At 56.1% G+C, this 17,190-nt stretch overlaps 1 protein-coding gene across 13 annotated transcripts in view; it reads right to left on the bottom strand.

Annotated features, from left to right (window-relative positions):
* The window catches only part of PIK3C2B (phosphatidylinositol-4-phosphate 3-kinase catalytic subunit type 2 beta), a 64,621-nt gene that overhangs the window by 23,480 nt on the left and 23,951 nt on the right, over window positions 1-17,190 (bottom strand). For 11 of the 13 annotated variants that reach the window (XR_003522958.1, XR_003522957.1, XM_027610676.2 and 8 more), the window contains 12 exons: window positions 14,249-14,349; window positions 13,474-13,628; window positions 13,025-13,145; window positions 10,053-10,164; window positions 9,810-9,889; window positions 9,395-9,458; window positions 7,780-7,926; window positions 7,131-7,164; window positions 5,581-5,776; window positions 4,421-4,543; window positions 862-1,029; window positions 237-348 (listed from right to left, as the gene is read on the bottom strand). Coding sequence is in view for 11 of the 13 variants with exons in the window: in XM_027610676.2 (XP_027466477.1) it covers window positions 237-348; window positions 862-1,029; window positions 4,421-4,543; window positions 5,581-5,776; window positions 7,131-7,164; window positions 7,780-7,926; window positions 9,395-9,458; window positions 9,810-9,889; window positions 10,053-10,164; window positions 13,025-13,145; window positions 13,474-13,628; window positions 14,249-14,349 (1,413 nt within the window). In the remaining 2 variants the exon portion in view is untranslated. The other 2 variants (XM_027610678.1, XM_027610677.1) reach the window with 2 other exon arrangements.

Below are 17,190 nucleotides of genomic sequence, written 5' to 3'. Positions count from 1 at the left end.
CTTGAAATCGAAGTTAACCCCCAGAAGATGGCACACAGATTCCACAGAACTCACCCTCCCACCCCGGGTCCAACCAAATTCACCCATTTGCTTCCATCACATCAGGGCCCTGTGCCCAACGTGTCAGCGATTTCCCTTACTTCCTAGCCCAAACCTCCAGGCCGAAAACTCGGAGCTGGCTCTTGGGCAGTCCTGAGCAGCGGATAGCAGGGAGGGTCCTGGGGCTGGGGCCTCACCTGCAGGATGACGCTATCTGGCTGGTGGAAATTAGGTGCGCTCCAACGGGCACTGGGGTTTTCCTGTGTTGCTGGCCATAAGCCCAGAAGCTTCCGACCACAGGTCAGGACTCTAAGGAGAATGGAGGGGAGGGGAATGAGCCAACAATGGTTTTCCTCCTGCTCCCCCATCCAAAAATCTGCCTTTGAAGCCACCACCCAACTCGGTCATTCTTCTCTTAGACCATAGGCTCTTCCTTCTTCCAGGTCCTATAAAAGCACACCCCCTCCAGGAAGCCTCTGAATGACCTGGTGGTGGGGATGCCCCATGAGGCAGAGAGGTGGACTAGATGACCTCTAAGGCCCTCCAATTACAGGGCCAGATGACATTACCCAAGCACTCTGTTTCCACACATGCACGTACCACCCCCGGCCCCATCCTGCCCAGAAGCTCTTGGTTACATCAACTATCCTGGTCTCTACTCCTGTGCCTTGCTCCCCCAGCTGGGGCCCTCTGGACTCTGTGGGTGAGCCCCACATGGCCAACTGTCCCAAGGGGCACTGGCTAGTGCAGCACCAGGCCCCCCTCGCTATCACCCTCCTTCCCTTCCAAGGCCAAGAAGCCACTGGCGTGGGAACCACGTACTGCCTGAAGTTGAAGAGTGGGGTAGTGACCCAGCCCAGGGCTTCCGGCAAACGCCGCTGCTTATTGGCCTCTGAGGAGCTCCCAGGCAAGGGGATGGGCAGAGCGTAGAGTGTGGCACACAGCAGGGTCTCCCGAGGCAGCCGGTTCACCTGCACAGGGAAGCAGATCCTGGGGAGGACAGGAAACCAAATCAGGAGGTGCCACCCTTGTGGCGTCAAGGGACAGGAAGGTGGCCCAGGAAGTCGAGCGGAGGCTGAGAACTCGACCTGCCTCTCGGGATATCAGATGTGCTCCCTGGGGAAGCCTGGAACCAGGACGGGTCCCAGACGGTAGGCGCAAGCTCCACTGGATGCGCCCAGAAGCACACTGTGCTGTCTTTGCAGCCTCTCAGTAGAGTGTGCCTAACATCCGGATTTGGAGGCCACCTGCGGTGACCAGACAGAACGTGGGTAGCCAGAGCCATCTCAGAGTTCAGATGACTACAGGTCCCATGGTTAAGCCACAAGGCCCCTGTTTCAGGATTTCTGCAGAGAGTCACCAAGAAGCTGCGCCTCTTGACAATCCTCTTCCCTCCCCCACTTACCAGGCTGAAAAGGCAGGGGGGAAGCAGCAGCGGGGTGTTCTTTGCCCTCAGGCCACCCTCCCCCAATAGTCCTCCCCCCGTCTGTCCTCTCCTGTCCCCTTCTTCTCTCAAACCCCAGGGCACAACATGGTCTGTTCTCACCCCAAAAACATTTTCAAAACCAAAGGGATAAAGAGAAGGGGCTTCCCAAAATCCCTGGGGGGAGAGCAAGCAAACTGGCCAGCGATGATAAGAACTGAGACACGTAAGCCTCGCCACTACCCCAGTCCAGATGTGTTCTCTCGGGGCTCCTCTGCCCAGATCACGCCCAGCCACTCCCTCCAAGTTCAGGGAAAGGAGCTGCGGTGGGGTGAGGGAGAGAGGAGGGGAGCTGTGGAAAGCGAGGGAGGACCCACATTACCTTTTGGGGAAGCTGTCCCTGGGCCAAAGTCCACACTGTCATGCCCTCCTGGCCAGCCCAGGGCAGTTTCTACGCCAGAGGGCACAGAGGCAGGGCGGCCACCCCCAAGGTTCCGAGGGGCCCCGATCAAGCAGCCTCCCTCCACTGCTGCCCCTCACTCCTGCAGGAAAATCTCCACCTAAGCGAGGCACTCTCTCCCACCCGCCAGAGACTGGCAGAGCCCTGCTGTCCCAGCTGCCTGTACCCTGGGGGCCCACGGCTATAATTAGGGCCCCTCCAGCAGCCAGCAGACATGCAAGGCCCGGGCTTGGCTAGCGGATGGCAGAGCGCGGCCGCTGGGCCTATTTTGAGAGTGAGCTGATCCCGGTACTGCGGCGGCAGGACAGTCAGCTGACCCCACAGCAAAGTGGAGAGGGGGCTGGTGCTGACCCCTCTCTTGTCAGCCCAGAAGAGGCTTCTGGCTGTGCATCCGGAGGCAAAGAGAATAGGAAGCCACAACCCCTAGAAACAGCCAGGATCCCCTTCTCCTCAGTCCTCGAGTCCATCTAGCATTCCCAAACCTCTCCCACAGACCATCATCCGGGGTCTGGCAGGATAACCAGTATATTGACTGCAGCCTGAACCTCCTCCCTGCCTGCGAAACCCCTCTCCTTCCCTCTGCAGCCATTCCTCAAGGTCACATCACAAGGGCCACCTCCTCCAGGAAGGACTCCTGGGATGCGCCGGTTCCAGTCCTGGTTTTGCTACTCGCAACACCTCGACCCCTGGGTGCCTCCTCAGCGGAGAGCGGAACACAGCTTCACTTGTGTGATGTGTGTACACATTGTGTGCTTTTTGCTACGTGACACTAAGGCTTCTGCACTGGAACTGGGCTATGCAAATAGGATTTGCATGCACAAATATCTCCGTGTACCAGTCACCGTGTCAGTCACTTGGAACAGGGAAACCGGAACTGAGAAGGCTCCCCCAGCTAAAAAGATGACAAGGATGAAGAAGAAAGCATTTATCACACGCTGGCTACTGTACCATGCACTTTACTTGCAACGTCCCAGGAGTTCTCAAACGGCCCTACAAGTGAGGCCCAATTACTTCCCAAGGTTCCACCTATAGTTAGGGTGAGTGCGCCCAAGCCCATGCTCTGAACCCTACACTGTAGCATCTTCTCCCAGATGCCGTGATCCTGACCATGAAGGTGCCATGAGCCTCTGTGGGGCATGGGGATGGGGAGCACGGAGAGGAAATCTCCACAGGGCTCTAGGCAGGGACCAGCCCTTTGGGATTCGAGGCTGAATCTAAGATAGGGTGTGGAAGGAGACCCACAGAGCAGGCAGGCCGAGGCAGGGCAGGCCAGGCCAGGCTCTATGCCGCTGAGACTCTACGGGAAGAGAGGCTCGGGCCAATGTTGTGGGGTCTGCCCAGGCTGGAGCACTGGAGAGCATGACCCCCTTGGCAGCAGTATTCATCGAGGCCCGCGGGGCGGAAGGCGATGGTAAAACTCCAAAGCCGTTGGAGGCAGCCATCCCCTGCCTCCAAAGAGTCTCTCCTGCCCTGGTGGTTGTTCGATGAAAAGCTTTATGTACCGCTTTACTGCTCTGTAACTTACACAGGTGTGAAGACAGGAGAAGGGCCTGCCTTCCCAGCTGTCCGTCTGTTAAATACCCCACCTCTTGCAGTGTTTGCACAGACTCTGCCTCGGCCTATTTTGGCAAACTGGGCCTCCCCGAGGACCCTGTTCGGCCTCTAATCTGCACTCCAAATATTGAAGTTCCAGTTCTGCTCTGCAAATAAGGACTCAGACACAGCCAGTCTGGGGAAGTGAAGCTGGGGGCAGCAAACAAGGGGCTTTCTGGCAGTCTGGAGGGAGGGCAGGGCGCAGCACAGAAAGGGCACAGGGCGGGCACACACCTGCAGTGCATCCCCCCGACACGTGCTTGCCTCCATTTCCCTCCTGCCCTGCCTGGCAGACGCCTACCTTCCCGACAGCAAACGCTGGTCAATAAATGCTGATTAATACCATCCTGTGCTTGTGGTTTCCTACTTATATTTATACTCTATCTCATTTCAATGCCACAACGGCCTCTGAATTAAACAAATGGCCCCATTTTACAGTTTGAGGCACAGAGAGGCCAAAGAGAATGTAGGACTAGAGACAGAGCTAGAAAGAGAGGCTTATTCCGGTGGCTCCCAGCCCACTCTTCTTTCCTTTAGACAACCTCCCCTTTCCCACCTACAAGGAAAAAAAGCACAGCCCCTCTCCCTATTAGATGGAAACTCTGGGAAGAAGGGAGAGGATGAGAATGCCTCAAACTAGTTAAACCTTAAAAGGGAGACAAGATCAGGACGATGAATTATTATGAAAGCCAACCACTAACTTTTATATGATCCTTTACGGTTTACAGAGAGAGCCTTTGTGCATTAGAAATGGTACCTGACCCCAGCTAAGGGTTAAGGAAGCGGAGACTCAAGAGGCTGAGGGTCTGTGTAGGTAGGGTTCATGGTGGAGCCTGGTTGACTGCAGGTGTGGGCCCCTCTGCGGGGTCTGCAGGGGCGGCCCAGGGCCCAGGGGGAGGGCTTACTGCTGGTCCCAGATGATCAGGTGGAAGAGGTACTTGGAAAAGTGAGCCCTTCGGGTGTACAGGGGGCTGCATAGTTCCTTCCCGCCATGGCTGAGGGAGCAGGAGAGGTAGAAATCTTCATAGCTGCAACAGAAAGAGAGGAAGGATGCTCAGCTTCCAAACCCCATCACAGTCACCCAGCCTATGCCAAGCTCCATTTCTCCTGTGAAGACTCCTCCCTGTTCCCTGGGGGCTACAGCATGGGGTCACCGGACAGGACAGTCAAACTGGATTTGAGAAAGCTTCAGGAGAAGCAACTGGATCTGGATCCCTCCGCCCACCTTCAGGCTCCATGCTGGGCCCACCGTTTTTTCCTCCCTTCTTTATTGGGGACCAGCCCGTGCAGCCGCCTCCTTACAGTTGGTGGGTAACTGTGTGCGCATGCACAAGCAACAAGGGTTGGGGGGGTGAAATCGACATATGCCGACGTGAATGCCAACACATGGGGGTCCCTGTGGCTCGTGACAGGTGCCTGACAGAAGAGGTCAGAGAAGGCCCTGGTTTCCCAGGCTGCCTCCTTTGTTCTCCGCCAATCGCCCAGAGGAATACATTAAGTGAGGAACAAAAAGAGAGGGGGAAGGGGGGGTGTCCGGAAAGGAGGGAGGTGGAGCCAAATGCCTTTTCCCCCAGGCCCTGGATGCCAGGGACCAGGCGGAGGAGCTGAGGATTACCAAATGAAGGCTCCCCCTCCACCCACCCGTGCAGGCCTAGGGAACTCCCGACAAAGGGTCATCTCCCACCTCCCCACCCCCCTCCCATTGTGCATCTGCAGGGAAGTGCAGTCATTGGCCTCGGGGCAGGCACTCAATCTGGGAAGCCGCCATCTGTCGCAGTGTCTCCATCAGCTGGCCTGGGATGGGTGGGGGGCAGGGATGCCAATGCAACCAGCTCTGAGAGGGCCTGGGAGGATCTGACCACTGCAGCCTCCTCTCTGATCCCAGGGGACCTCCTGCCTCTCCTTGGGATGTCCCTGCCCACAGTCCCCCACCATCAGGCATTTGGTGAACCACAATGCCTCAGACCGTCCACTCAGGACAGTGGGGTTGCACACAGACAGGGAGAAGCCATCTGAAAGTCAAACTCCGCTCGCTCCCTTAGAGGACATTCAGCCCTGGGCTCACCTGGTAGCCCAGGTGATGGGGATGCGGTGGGTGGCATAGACAGTGAAGGCCAGGGGCCCAGAGAAATGGCAGGCCTCCTGGACCAGATCGTGCTTGCGGCTCCCATGCACGGCCGTCTGGAAGTCCGCATCAAACGTGCTGCAGTATAGCTCCACCAGGTCCAAGATGGCGGCTGTCAGAGCTTCCACAACCTTCTCTGTGAAAGGAACGGGTCAGAAGGAAAGGTCACGAGGCCTCAGCAAGCCCCATCCTGTTGCCATGGCACTGGGGAGGATGGTGTACCCCAGGGCAGTAGTCCCCAAATGCCAGTCAGTTTCCAACAGCCATGACAAGGTTCACCCAGCCGTGGTGAAATGAGGGGAAAAAAGCAGAATCATGTCATGCGCTTCTCACAAAATGATACTCAATTTTATTTTATTATTACTTTTTTAAATGTCAGTGTCTCCTCAGTTTTGTTTTTAAAGACTTTATTTATTTGAGAGAGAGAGCGAGCGTGAGAGAGAGAGAGAGAGAGTGAGAGCACACAAGCGGGGGGAGGGGTAGAGGGAGAAGCAGGCTTCTTCTGGCTGAGCAGGGAGCCCGATGCAGGGCTCGATCCCAGGACCTGAGCCGAAGGCAGATGCTTCACTGACTGAGCCACGCAGGCACGCAATACTTAATTTTAAACATTCTCCTTATTTTTACATAGGGCTACTTATTTTGTGTTAAATGTCTTTTCTTTTGGGAAATAGTGGGGAATAATCATTAAATGATCATTTAAAAGTCATTGCTTGGCAAAAGAAAAGCAGACAATTTCTATGTTGGTCCCTAAAATAAATGCTTTGTTCAGGGCGCCTGGGTGGCTCAGTCGGTTAAGCGTCTGCCTTCAGCTCAGGTCATGATACCAGGGTCCCAGGATCAAGGCCCGCATCAGGCTCCTTGCTCAGTGGAGAGCCTGCTTCTCCCTCTCCCTCTGCCTGCCGCTCCCCCTGCTTGTGCTCGCTCTCTCTCTCAAATAAATAAACAAATGATCATTTAAAATGAAATAAAATAATGCGTTGTGGGGCAGGTTATTAATTCATGGAATCCAAAAGACTGGGAATCACCGACCAAGAATCTCAGAGAGCAAAGTTCTGCTTGAAAGACTCACTCCTAGTGAACAATTCTTTATCACCTTCTCCCCAGGCCCATTCTGAGTTGGAAACACAGGCATCGTGAGCCTCCTGAAGAATAATGACAGACCTAAGCCTAGTAAGAGTTTTCTCATCTGGAACCCAGGGCTAATTTTGCCTCACCACCCCCAGCCTCCCACATATACCGCCTCATCACCATCTCCCAGGGACACCACAGGAATAACTAGTAAAAATAATGAGAAAACATTTTGTGGAAAGAAATGTGCTCTCCAGCTGGAAAACACACACACACACACACACACACACACACACACACACACACACACACACACGCAGACCTGGACCCATAAATCAAGGGGCCAGGGAGAAAAAGGAATCTGGGCAGAGACCTATTTTCAGCTGCCCCTGCTGAATAAAGACAGAGAGAAGTTCCCTTACCTCGGTTTTCCCTCACAGCCAAGACAGTGGGATCCTATTGGGGGAAAAGGAGAGGGAGGGGACTTCAGGGCTGTGGCCTTTTTCGGCACAGCTGGAAGAAGGGCTTTCCACAGCTGTGCTCATCTGGACCAGACTGGCCTGAAATGTGAGGAGCAGAGACTCCCCAGGGAAGACTGCGTCATGGTTTGTACCAGAGCCACATGATGGACAGAGGGAGCCAGACCAAGGTTAAAGTCGTGTCCACCCAAATGAGACACTCCCACCCTCAGGCCACTCCAGCCCAGGTCACGGTGGCCACCTTGCTGGCCCTGTGTGTGCGGCATGCGGCCCCCACTGTGGAGTCACAGAGCCCCTGGCTCAGGGAAGGGTTTGGTTTTGCACCCTGGTGGGTATGCAAAGCGCCAGGCAATGCCTCGGTGATGATGAATAAAGCTTTTGCCAGCCCGGGCTCCTGGCAATCAGTGCCGGGGCGGACCCTCAACTGCCCTCATCCTCAGGAAGAGGGGACACATGAACTCTTGTGGTAAATTCCAAACTTGCAAGATGGAGGTGGAGAGAGGACCTTTTGAGTAAGTGGGCCCCTCGTCACCCAGCTACCTGTGACTACTGTTCTCCTCCTCCCCCACATTAGCGCTCTGAGCCCCGTTACCTTCTGAATTTTCGGCTGCATGCGGGAGGGGCAGGGGGGCAGCTGGTTGAGGGCGCTGGTGATCTCAGGGGTCTCCACGGCGGCTAGGGCGTTGCAGATGGCTTTGACGGACTGGACCACCCTGTCGGCCTTCAGTGGGAAATCCCCCTGTGGGAGGCAGCACAGCGAGGCTGGCAGGCGAGCACCCTCAGCCCCCAGCACCCACACTGTTGAAGGAAAGGGCCGTGGGGAGTAGGGCTTCATGACCCTCAGGAGTAAGAGTGGACTCCCATGCTTGATTTTCACACATCCGGCATTAGCGAACAACTTCTCCTCTTGAATTAGATGAGCCATGCCCAGGCTTCTAGGTCTTTCGGCCATCCTCCCTGAACCCCCTCCGATTCCCAGACTCCCTCCTGGCAGCTACTGTACAAACACATAACACACACACATTCCCCCAGAGACATGCAGTTTTAATAAAACCAATCCATAGGGAATAGCAAGGAAGCCAGAGACCATATTCAGGCCCCTTTGCCCAGGCCACCTTACAACTCGTACTGTCACCTAGACCTTCCAGGAGGATGCCATCTCGGCACCACAGGCAGGCCACACCCACGCGTTCTCCTCTGCACTTGGCCTCCTGCAGTTTTCTCACCTGGAATCATCTCACCTGTCCTGTCCTGATTACCTACGGAAGTTCAAATCATGGACCAGCGAACACCCAGCCTCCTTCTCACAGCCCCCTGGCCAGTCTTCCTATCCCTCTCCAAGAGCCCGTGATGAACTCAGAACCACCCCGTTCTGTCTCCTAATAGCCTTGTGTTACTATCCTGTCTTGCTAGCAGGAACACTCACTCCCTGAAGGCGAAGACAATCTTTATGCTTCTCTACCCACAGTAGCCACTAACATAGAGCCAGACGCGTACACAAAAGGTGCTCAGAGACCTTCCCGCTCGTCCTGGTAAACGTGGGTGTGGAGCAGAGGCTGCTGGAGAAGGGATTCCGGTGGTGGGTGGAGGACTGAACTAGATATAATGCTCAACTCCCCCAAAGGCAAGAGTCTATGACCACTGTGCACTGGAACCACGAGGCCGGGATTAGTTTTGAAGATCGCTGTCCTTTTTTATTTTTTAACCTTCATGACATTTGGGGCAAATGTTTATTCTCATGGTTTCGCGGCCTAAAACTCCACGAGAATCCAAGTGAGGAGAGTCCCGGCCCTTGCCTACCACGGTGACCCTTCACCTCCTGACGGTTTCCTACCTGTGACTCCAGCACATCGGAGCGTCTCAAATCAGAGGTTCCTGGGCATTGCTCATAGGATGCACACTCTGGTGCACATTCAAGTGCAGCAGCCGGGGGGACACCTCTATGTCCCTTAGCTTTGGAGACGCCCTACTCCAGAGACAGGGATCAGGGCATGGTTCTTGACCTACTTCCACAGAGGAGCAGAACCCCTCTTGCCAACTGCCCAATACCCAGCAGCCTTGGGCTAGGGGAATGGGAAGAAGTGCTCTGCTGACAGATTTTCAGTGTCTACTCCAGAGCCCTTTAGGGCTGGCTGATCCCAGGACAACTTTGGGAAAGCAGGGGAGGAGCTCTGGGCAGCTGGGCCAGCCCCACAATGGATACTCACATCAGCCAGCAGGAAAGCATCCACTTCATTATGGTATGTGTCGAACAGAAGATCCAGGGCCTGCCTGGGGAGTTGGGGACAGGGAAAAGTCATAGGAGAGGTCAGGACAGTCCCAAGGTACTGGGAGACCCATTCTCCCCCTCCTTCCCCACAGCTCAGGATTCAGGCTCTAGTTTAAAGGGGTTCCCGCTCTTTCTATAGGTTCACCACCTCTCACCTGGAGAATGATGGCACAGTACTAGAGGGAAGAGATGTAACACACCCTAGAGTGGGGATCTTCTCCTAGAATACTCTTGGGTCTCATCCCAGACACCTGTAAGAACCCCTGGCACTGGCAGAAAGGCAAGCAAGTTATCCGTTGGGGTCCCCTCACAGTTCCTGTTTGGCCCACATCCAAGATGGCACCCACGCTCACCTGCTGATGGTCTGTTTGACTGGCCTCTCTTGCAGATGGACGAGGTAGTTCAAGGTGGAGGGGCTCTGGTCATCATTCACCTGTGTGAGAAGCGTCCTATTCAGAGAGGAGTGGTACCTTGATCATAACCCAGCGCTCCTACCCTACTCCCACTGAATGCGCTCCGTATCACCTTCCACCCACGCCACCTCCCCATCCCCATGCAGCCATCCACTGCCCCTGCCACCGCCGCCCCGCACGAACCGTCCGGGCCAGGTCACTGCGTACAGCTTTCCGCTCCATCAGCTGTAGCTGAATGTCGATGTCGAACTTGCGGCAATATTGAATGTACTCGTGGCTGCCCAGGGCATGCTTACTGGTGGAACAGGGGGACAAGACCATTAACACCTCGGGCACTCAGTGGGAAGGGAGATGTATACCTTAACCTTGGGGAGAGAGAATTAAGACGAAGCGGACAGTGAGAGGGGTTACTACCTGGGCTCCTGGAAAATGTCCTTGTAGAGCTCAGGGAAAAAAACAGAAGTCTGTCTAAAGAAAAGCCACCTAATACATGTAACCTTGGTCTGTATAGATGCTGACTTTCCTAGGCATTTATTATCTGTATCATCATCACCGATCGCTCCAGGGGTGGGCCTTCTGGAGGGAGTGGGGTACAGAGACATCTGGGGGGGGACGGTGATTAAACCCCATTCTCTCAGCTTTGGTATACAGAACACTTTGGAAGTCACCAGTGCTCCAGCTGGGGAATGGAGCTTACTGAGCGACACTCTCCCCCCGCTGTGGTCCTCAGTCTCCTACCCCCTTACCATCAGCGACTGGGGTGCTGAGGCCAACCAAATAAACCCACCAAGATTCTAGGTCTGTTATGCCCGAGCCCAAAAAAATCTCTTCACCCCTTCATCCGTGGGTCCTGTCCGACTGTGAATGACAACTCACATCTCTACAGACTTCCTGACCAACACCCATCTGCAGGCCATTCACTGCTTGAGTGACAACACAGGCGACCCTGTCGACCCGAGTCTCAGAGGAGGCCTCGGGAGTCCCTCTGTGACCCAGCCTTTTCCTCCCTCCCGAATTACATCATAATCAGAAAGGAAACCCAGGAGAAGGGGCAGAGGGAGTCTGTCCTGCAGACCGGCACTGAAGGCCTGGGCCGGGTCCCAGCAGCTGGGTAACAGAAGCCGGAAAGGGACTTCCTTCCTCGGCAGAGCTGGGAATCTAGGCCAGAAATGGAGGGGAGAGGAGAGGAGCAAAGGGGAGGAGTCTGTGCAGCAACCCAAGAGGTGGCGGCCTGAGACCAGTCTGGGTCCAGCTGGGACTGAAGGGGTTCTCCACATCCTGAGGGGCCAAGCCTCAAGGATCTAGGCCCCAACCCGCCAAGGCTGAGCCGGAGCTAAACCCTGGGGCTGGAGAGGCTGGGCAAGGGGGGGGTCTGGTGGGAGTGCCTCAGGAGGAAGGAAGAGTGTGGTAGGGGTGGGGGAGGCAGCAGGAAACCCAGCCCTCCCCTGGGACCGTCTCAAGGTTCTTATCTGAGAGCAGCCTGCATCCTGGACCTACCACGCCCCCTCAGCATCAGCCCCTGCTCAGCCAGGGTAGGAAACCACAGGGCTTCCTTGGGAGCCAGCAGCTTTCTGGAACCCCCAGAGGGTCTGTCCACCCCCACCCAAGGCAGCTGTCTGGTACTCAGGGGTCAAGGCTTTTCTGCTGGGTGGGAGGGAAGAGAAGAGCCTCTGTGGAAGAGGGAGGCTTCGGGACCATGAGTCATGGACACTGGGGTCGCCTGGGGACTTAATTGACCTTCTCTGTGGAAGGCCTTCCTCTGTGTGCACTCAGCTTAGAGTGGGAGGGGCATGACCCTAGGACCACTGATCCAGTTGCACCTCACACTGAACACTCCAGTGAGGTCTTCACAGGAAGTCAGAACCTGATGGCCTGTCTACCATCTTTGGCCCTGGGGGCTCAAGGACTATGAGAGTATCCAGCTGATCTGGATCCCCATGCTCTCTTCCCTTTGGGCTGGTCCTTCCCTGCTTATTGGGTCATTCTTACATGCAGTCCTTACTACGTTTTAGGGAAGAAACTGAGGATCAGGGTTTTACAACTAGTAAGTGGCAAGCTAGAACCCAAACCACCCATACTGGTGTGATCCATTACGTCCCTTGTTCCCTTACAACAGTGCCTGGGGTGCTCTCTGCCAGGAGACCCTGAGTCTAGGACCCCTTCTTACGCCTCTACGGAAGGTGAGTACACATTGAACACACCTGAACAGTACTCCTGGGGCTGTGCCACTCAGGGCCCTGCCCTTCCTTTCCCCAGGGTGAAAGAAACCAGTCAAGAACTGCTCTGGCCATTGGTGAAGCATCCCTGCATCTCGAGCCAGTGGTGGCGCTCATCCGGCACTCCTAAGAACTGAGACCCAGGCCCCTCCTTTCCCCACCTCCAAGGCCTGCTTTCTTTGAGTGGCCAGGGGAAGTGGACAGTAGGCAGCCAGAGGCTTGGGGAGGAAAGCACATCTTTTTCCTCATCTGCTGCCTTCTGGCTGATTCTAGAGCCTGCCCACAGCCCTACTCCCAGAGGGGTGTATTCCCTCCCACTCCCGCCCCAGCACCCAGAGCCCCAGGGCAGTGGAAAGGGCAGAGCTGTAGCTGGTCCACATCAGACTTTCCAGGAGGCTGCCTGCTGCCCAGGGCACTGGGTAGAGAGGAGCTGGACGCAAGCCTCTGGTGGATAACCAGCTGCACATGCCAGTGGGGGAAAGGCCTATTGGCAGGGAAACGGGGAAGAGGGAGCAACTGTAATTTTTCCCCTAAGTTCCGCAAGGGCACTTCTGCCCAGTCCTCCATCTGCCCCTGACCATAAAGACACACAATCTAGAAGTAGCCCCCGAGAGTCCCCTCCCCGCCTCAGCCCCACACCCGCATCTCTCCACATGCAGACGCCTGCAAGCAGATATGACTTAGTCTTTGCCTGGTCCCAGCTCCAAGCTCTTTCCACAGCAGACTTGGCTCAGAAGCCAGCCAGCCCTGCTGGAAGACAGAGTGCCTGGGGAAAGTGCGACGTGGCTGTGCGTGTGCCCAGAAAGCAGCCGTGGGATCAGGGAGGGGCTGCCAGCCCCAGGCCGCGAGCCCAGCACCACCCCAAGGAAGCCCCTTGACAATCCTACCACGCTGAAGGCAGGTGCCGCTTCCTACCCGCTTTCCCCACAGTTCACTCACTTCTGCAGGAACTCCTCCAGCCCACAGGGCTTCAGCACAAAGTTCCCCACGTCCACATCCCTCAGTTCATCGTGGGTGTAGCACAGAGTCTGGTGGATGAGCAAGTCTACAGTGGAAGAACCTGTAAGGGGTGGGGCAGGGAAACAATGATGGGGGGAGCCAGGGAAAGTGGGGCTCAGCAACCCCACGCTGATCGCCCTATTCCTGGCTAAACATTCTCCAGCACCACGGCTATCCAGATAAAGCAGGCGAACACACAGTTTGGGCTTGGGGAAAATGACTGTGGGCCCCTAAAGCTGGCCCCAGAGCCAGTCCCCCAGAGGACCGTCCCCGATGCCCCTCATCAGGGCCACAGGTGGGGTGGGACTTGAGGTCAAAGGATCCTATAGTCCAGACCACAGCCATCCCTGCTCCACCTCAAGGGATGCTCATCTGCCCTCCCCACTTACAGTTGCAGGTAAAAGTGAGTGGCTCCTGTAGGCTGTCACACAACACAGTCACCTTCAGGTTGACCTCATCCCCGAGGTGCTCTGGGCTCGGGGTGACAGCACTCCAGACATATCCGGTGAGGGAGTAGTCTTGGATGTCAGAGCCAGATCGAAGGCTGTGCAGAAAGAGAGGGAGAAGGACCCTCACTGTGCCTTCAGAAGAGAGCAGTCAAGAAGACACCTGCTGGAACCCTCCCACCCTGAGGCCAAGGTCCCTTCTGTCCCCGCTCAGCCCGGCCCTCCAGGTCTGCAGCCCGGGACTGGGGGCAGTGGGGAAGCAGCTCTGGGAAGCCATGTTCTTGACACATTTGCTACAGCTACAAAATGTTTCCCAAGCCCCGCTGCATGGTAGGGACAATTCTAAGTTCTACAGTGACAAAGCTTTCTGTGCTCAATTCAGTGGGAAATTCTCCCGGCTCCATTTCCTTTCTCTTTTAGCTCCAGGTAATATACTCTTCGCTCCATCCAGGGTGCATTTGCTCCTGAGGGCAACCGAGCCTGAAGCCACTGGGATAATTTGTCGGTTGGATCAATGGTTGATAAACTTTGCCCAAAATGTGAAACTTCTAAGATTTCAAAAAGCCCACAAACACCTATTGTAGGAAACACCCCATAGCTGTGAATTGAGATTGATTCAATATGGCTCTTCTTCCTACCTCGAGAAAAGTTCTGAGTGGGCTGGCCCTCCTCCCCAGCCCCCAGAGCCCTCCCCAACACCCCATTCTTGAACTCTTACACATCCAGCATGTGGCAAAACGCAGCAACTTCCTCATCTCTTTCCTCTGAGACCTCAAACAATTCATGGCCATTGGCAACAGCATGGCGCCGTGAGTCCACCTTTAAGAGAAGAGCAGCTGACTCAGTGCCTTTTCCGTCACGGCACCCCCTGCCCACAGGCTGCTCCCAGATCTAAACCCTGAAACTCTGGGTGTAGAGGCTTTTTAAGCACTGAACATTCAGGGGCACAGGAAAATGTGGGAAATCCAGGAATGTCTTTATCGGCTGTCCTAGGAGACCAGGAGCCAAGGGGGAAAAAAAGAGAACTTGAAGCCTTGGCTGAGGCTGGAAGTCCGGGTGGAATGGACAAGAATGTGGCCAAACCTCCTCTCCTAGGGTGGGGTGGGGGCGGCCAGCATCTAATAAGCTCAGCCCAGGTTAGGCAGCACACAGCATTGCTGGTCCCTGGGCTGGCTTTCTGGGGGTGCTCCCAGGGGTGTGGTGGAGAGCTCTACAGGCAGCTATTTGTCTCCATCCCAGCGTGGGGTCCAGGGCCAGTGGGTTGCCCAAACAGTGCCCAGGGAAGCTGGGCCTGGGGCAAAGGCCTCAGCATCCACAGCAAGCCCCAGGGGCCCAAAGCAGAGAGGGACCGAGAGCCCTCAGATGGAGGCGGTGACTCAGACCTGTGCCTTCTCGGTCAATGCGATTTGAGGAAGAAAGTATCAAAGCGGCTTTCTGGGCAGGAGAGAACCTGCAGAAGGCTTAGCTCCTCCTGGCTCCTGAGAGTTCAGCTGGAATGTCAGGGACCCTGCCTGGGCCCCACTTCCTACCCGGGAATCTGGATATGGTGGTGGTGGTGGGGGGGATTCTCTCAGATGAGACGCGACCTGTCTCCCAGCACAGAGCTGCTTTCAGTCACCGCGACGAGTGCTAAAGAAGCCCTCGGAAGCTCTCGACCAAGGCCTGTAGCCTGGGCCCCAGGGAGGAGGAAGTGCTGGGGACAGCTGGGGCCCGGCAGGTTCCTGCCTGACAAGCCACCCCACGGGGACGAAGCTGCAGCTCAGATGGAGCCCAGCCTGCTTCCGGTACGGGCGGCCACGGCCAGCAGCTGCTTCCGGGGAGCGCAGGCCTGGGCTCAGAGCAATGCCTCACCTCTCGCCCTCCCGCTGGCTGCTCCCCTGTCCTGCCGGCCCCCAGGGCCCCGCGGCAGCCACTGAGCGCCTCATCTGAATATCCAAATTGTTTCCTCTGAGTGACCCCTCTCATTAGCCTTGCTCCCCGGGTGAGTGTGGAGGGGTGCAGAGGGGAGGGCGCAGCGGGGGCGGTTGGCACGTGAGGCCCTTGCTCTGCCAAGTTCCAGCCTGTGTCCCACTCCCAGCAACAGTGCCAGTGTCAGCAATTAACCCACAAAAGTGAGGGGTGGACAGAGACAGAGACAGAGAGACAGAGAGACAGAGAGAGGAGGGGAAGGCGAGGGGGATGGAGAACAGAGTGGCTACTGAAGGCCATTTCCATGCCCTTCAGTACCACCCCCTGGCTCCGTAAGAAAACAAAAGCCACTTACGTCTGCGCTGCCGGCAGGCCCTGGTGGCATCGCCGGACGCTGGCTGGGGGGGTCTGCTGGGCAGAGGCTTGCAGCGGGGGCACCAGGCTGGCATTTGGAGCCGACCATTTCCAGAGCCAGCTCCGCAGGCCTGGGATAAGGAAGGTCCCTCCGTCCGAAAGCCCGGTGGAGGCGGGGTGGCGGGATGGGCCGAGGGCCCGAGAGGCCCCCCCGCCCGGTGGGATGAGCCCCCGCACCAAGCTGAGGGGGGGACGACCAAGGCCGCATCCCCCCCACCCCAAGAACTGGCAAGAGCTTTTTGCTCTGCCTTAGCTTCTTCAAGGACACTCTGGACCAAGCTCCCTCTCAGATCCCTGGTGACACGCAGGGGTTAGGGGAAAGGTGCGGTGGTGGAAGGAGGCAAGAGAGAGAGGGAGCGACAGAGGTGACCACCTACCCGGGTGGCCTGACTCCGAGCAGGCCCCGCTCTGGGTGAGGAACTAGGAGCTGAGAACAGGAATCTCCCCGTCCCTATAAATAGCGGGAGCAGCCCCACCTCTCAGAGCAGGGCCTTTAAAAAGCCCTGAGCTCCAGAGTCGTGACTTCTCCCAGAAGCTGATTCTGCTTTGGGGGACTCTCTTAGCAGAAGCACAGGAAGGAAGGACCACGTGACTTTCCCAGAGTTGTGAAGGATCCCAATTGCTGGGACACAGGGCGGGAAAGCCCCCGTGTCTCTTAGACAATGGATAAGGAGGAAACAGGGATGGAATGAAGTGGAATGCTGTTCCTACGGAAGCCACTGGCCGTAAGATACCTCTTGACTCCCTCTGCAGTCGGGGCTTCTAGAACCAAGGGTGAAACTCCAAGGGGCCTTCAGGTCCCACCCATGGAGATGCTGCTGACACTCTTTTAAACCAGAAAAAAAGATCAAAGCTGTCCTGGAACCTACCCCATACTTCCGTGTGGATACTTTGCTATTTTATACTGTGTACGAATAAAAGCAAAATGATTATTGTCACACTGCGCATCTTTTCTAAATATTTTCACCGTGAAAGCAGGTGGCCGGTGGGGATGGCTGCGCAACAATGTGAATGTTGCTCATGTCCCCGAACTGTACATGTCAGATTGGCCAAGATGGTAAATCTTGTTCTGTATAGTTCCCCACAGTAAGAGAGAGAGAGAGACAGGGAGAAAGACAGAGGGAGAGATAGAAACAGAACCAGAGGGACAGAGAGGAGACAGAGAGAGAAAGGCAGAGACAGAGAGGGTAGAGAGACAGAGAGACTGAGAGACAGAGGGAGACAGAAGGAGACAGAGAGCAAGAACCAGCAAGCTTTGGAACAAGAGAGACCAGAGCTGTGTGCCTTGGACTATCCAGTCCAGGATTGTTGAGGGGTCTGGACTGGGGTCTGGTGACC

This window comes from Zalophus californianus, chromosome 10, assembly GCF_009762305.2.
Source record: "Zalophus californianus isolate mZalCal1 chromosome 10, mZalCal1.pri.v2, whole genome shotgun sequence".
NCBI classification, from domain to species: domain Eukaryota; kingdom Metazoa; phylum Chordata; class Mammalia; order Carnivora; family Otariidae; genus Zalophus; species Zalophus californianus.
Note: the sequence above shows the minus strand (reverse complement) of the source record. Positions and strands in the feature narration are given on the sequence as shown.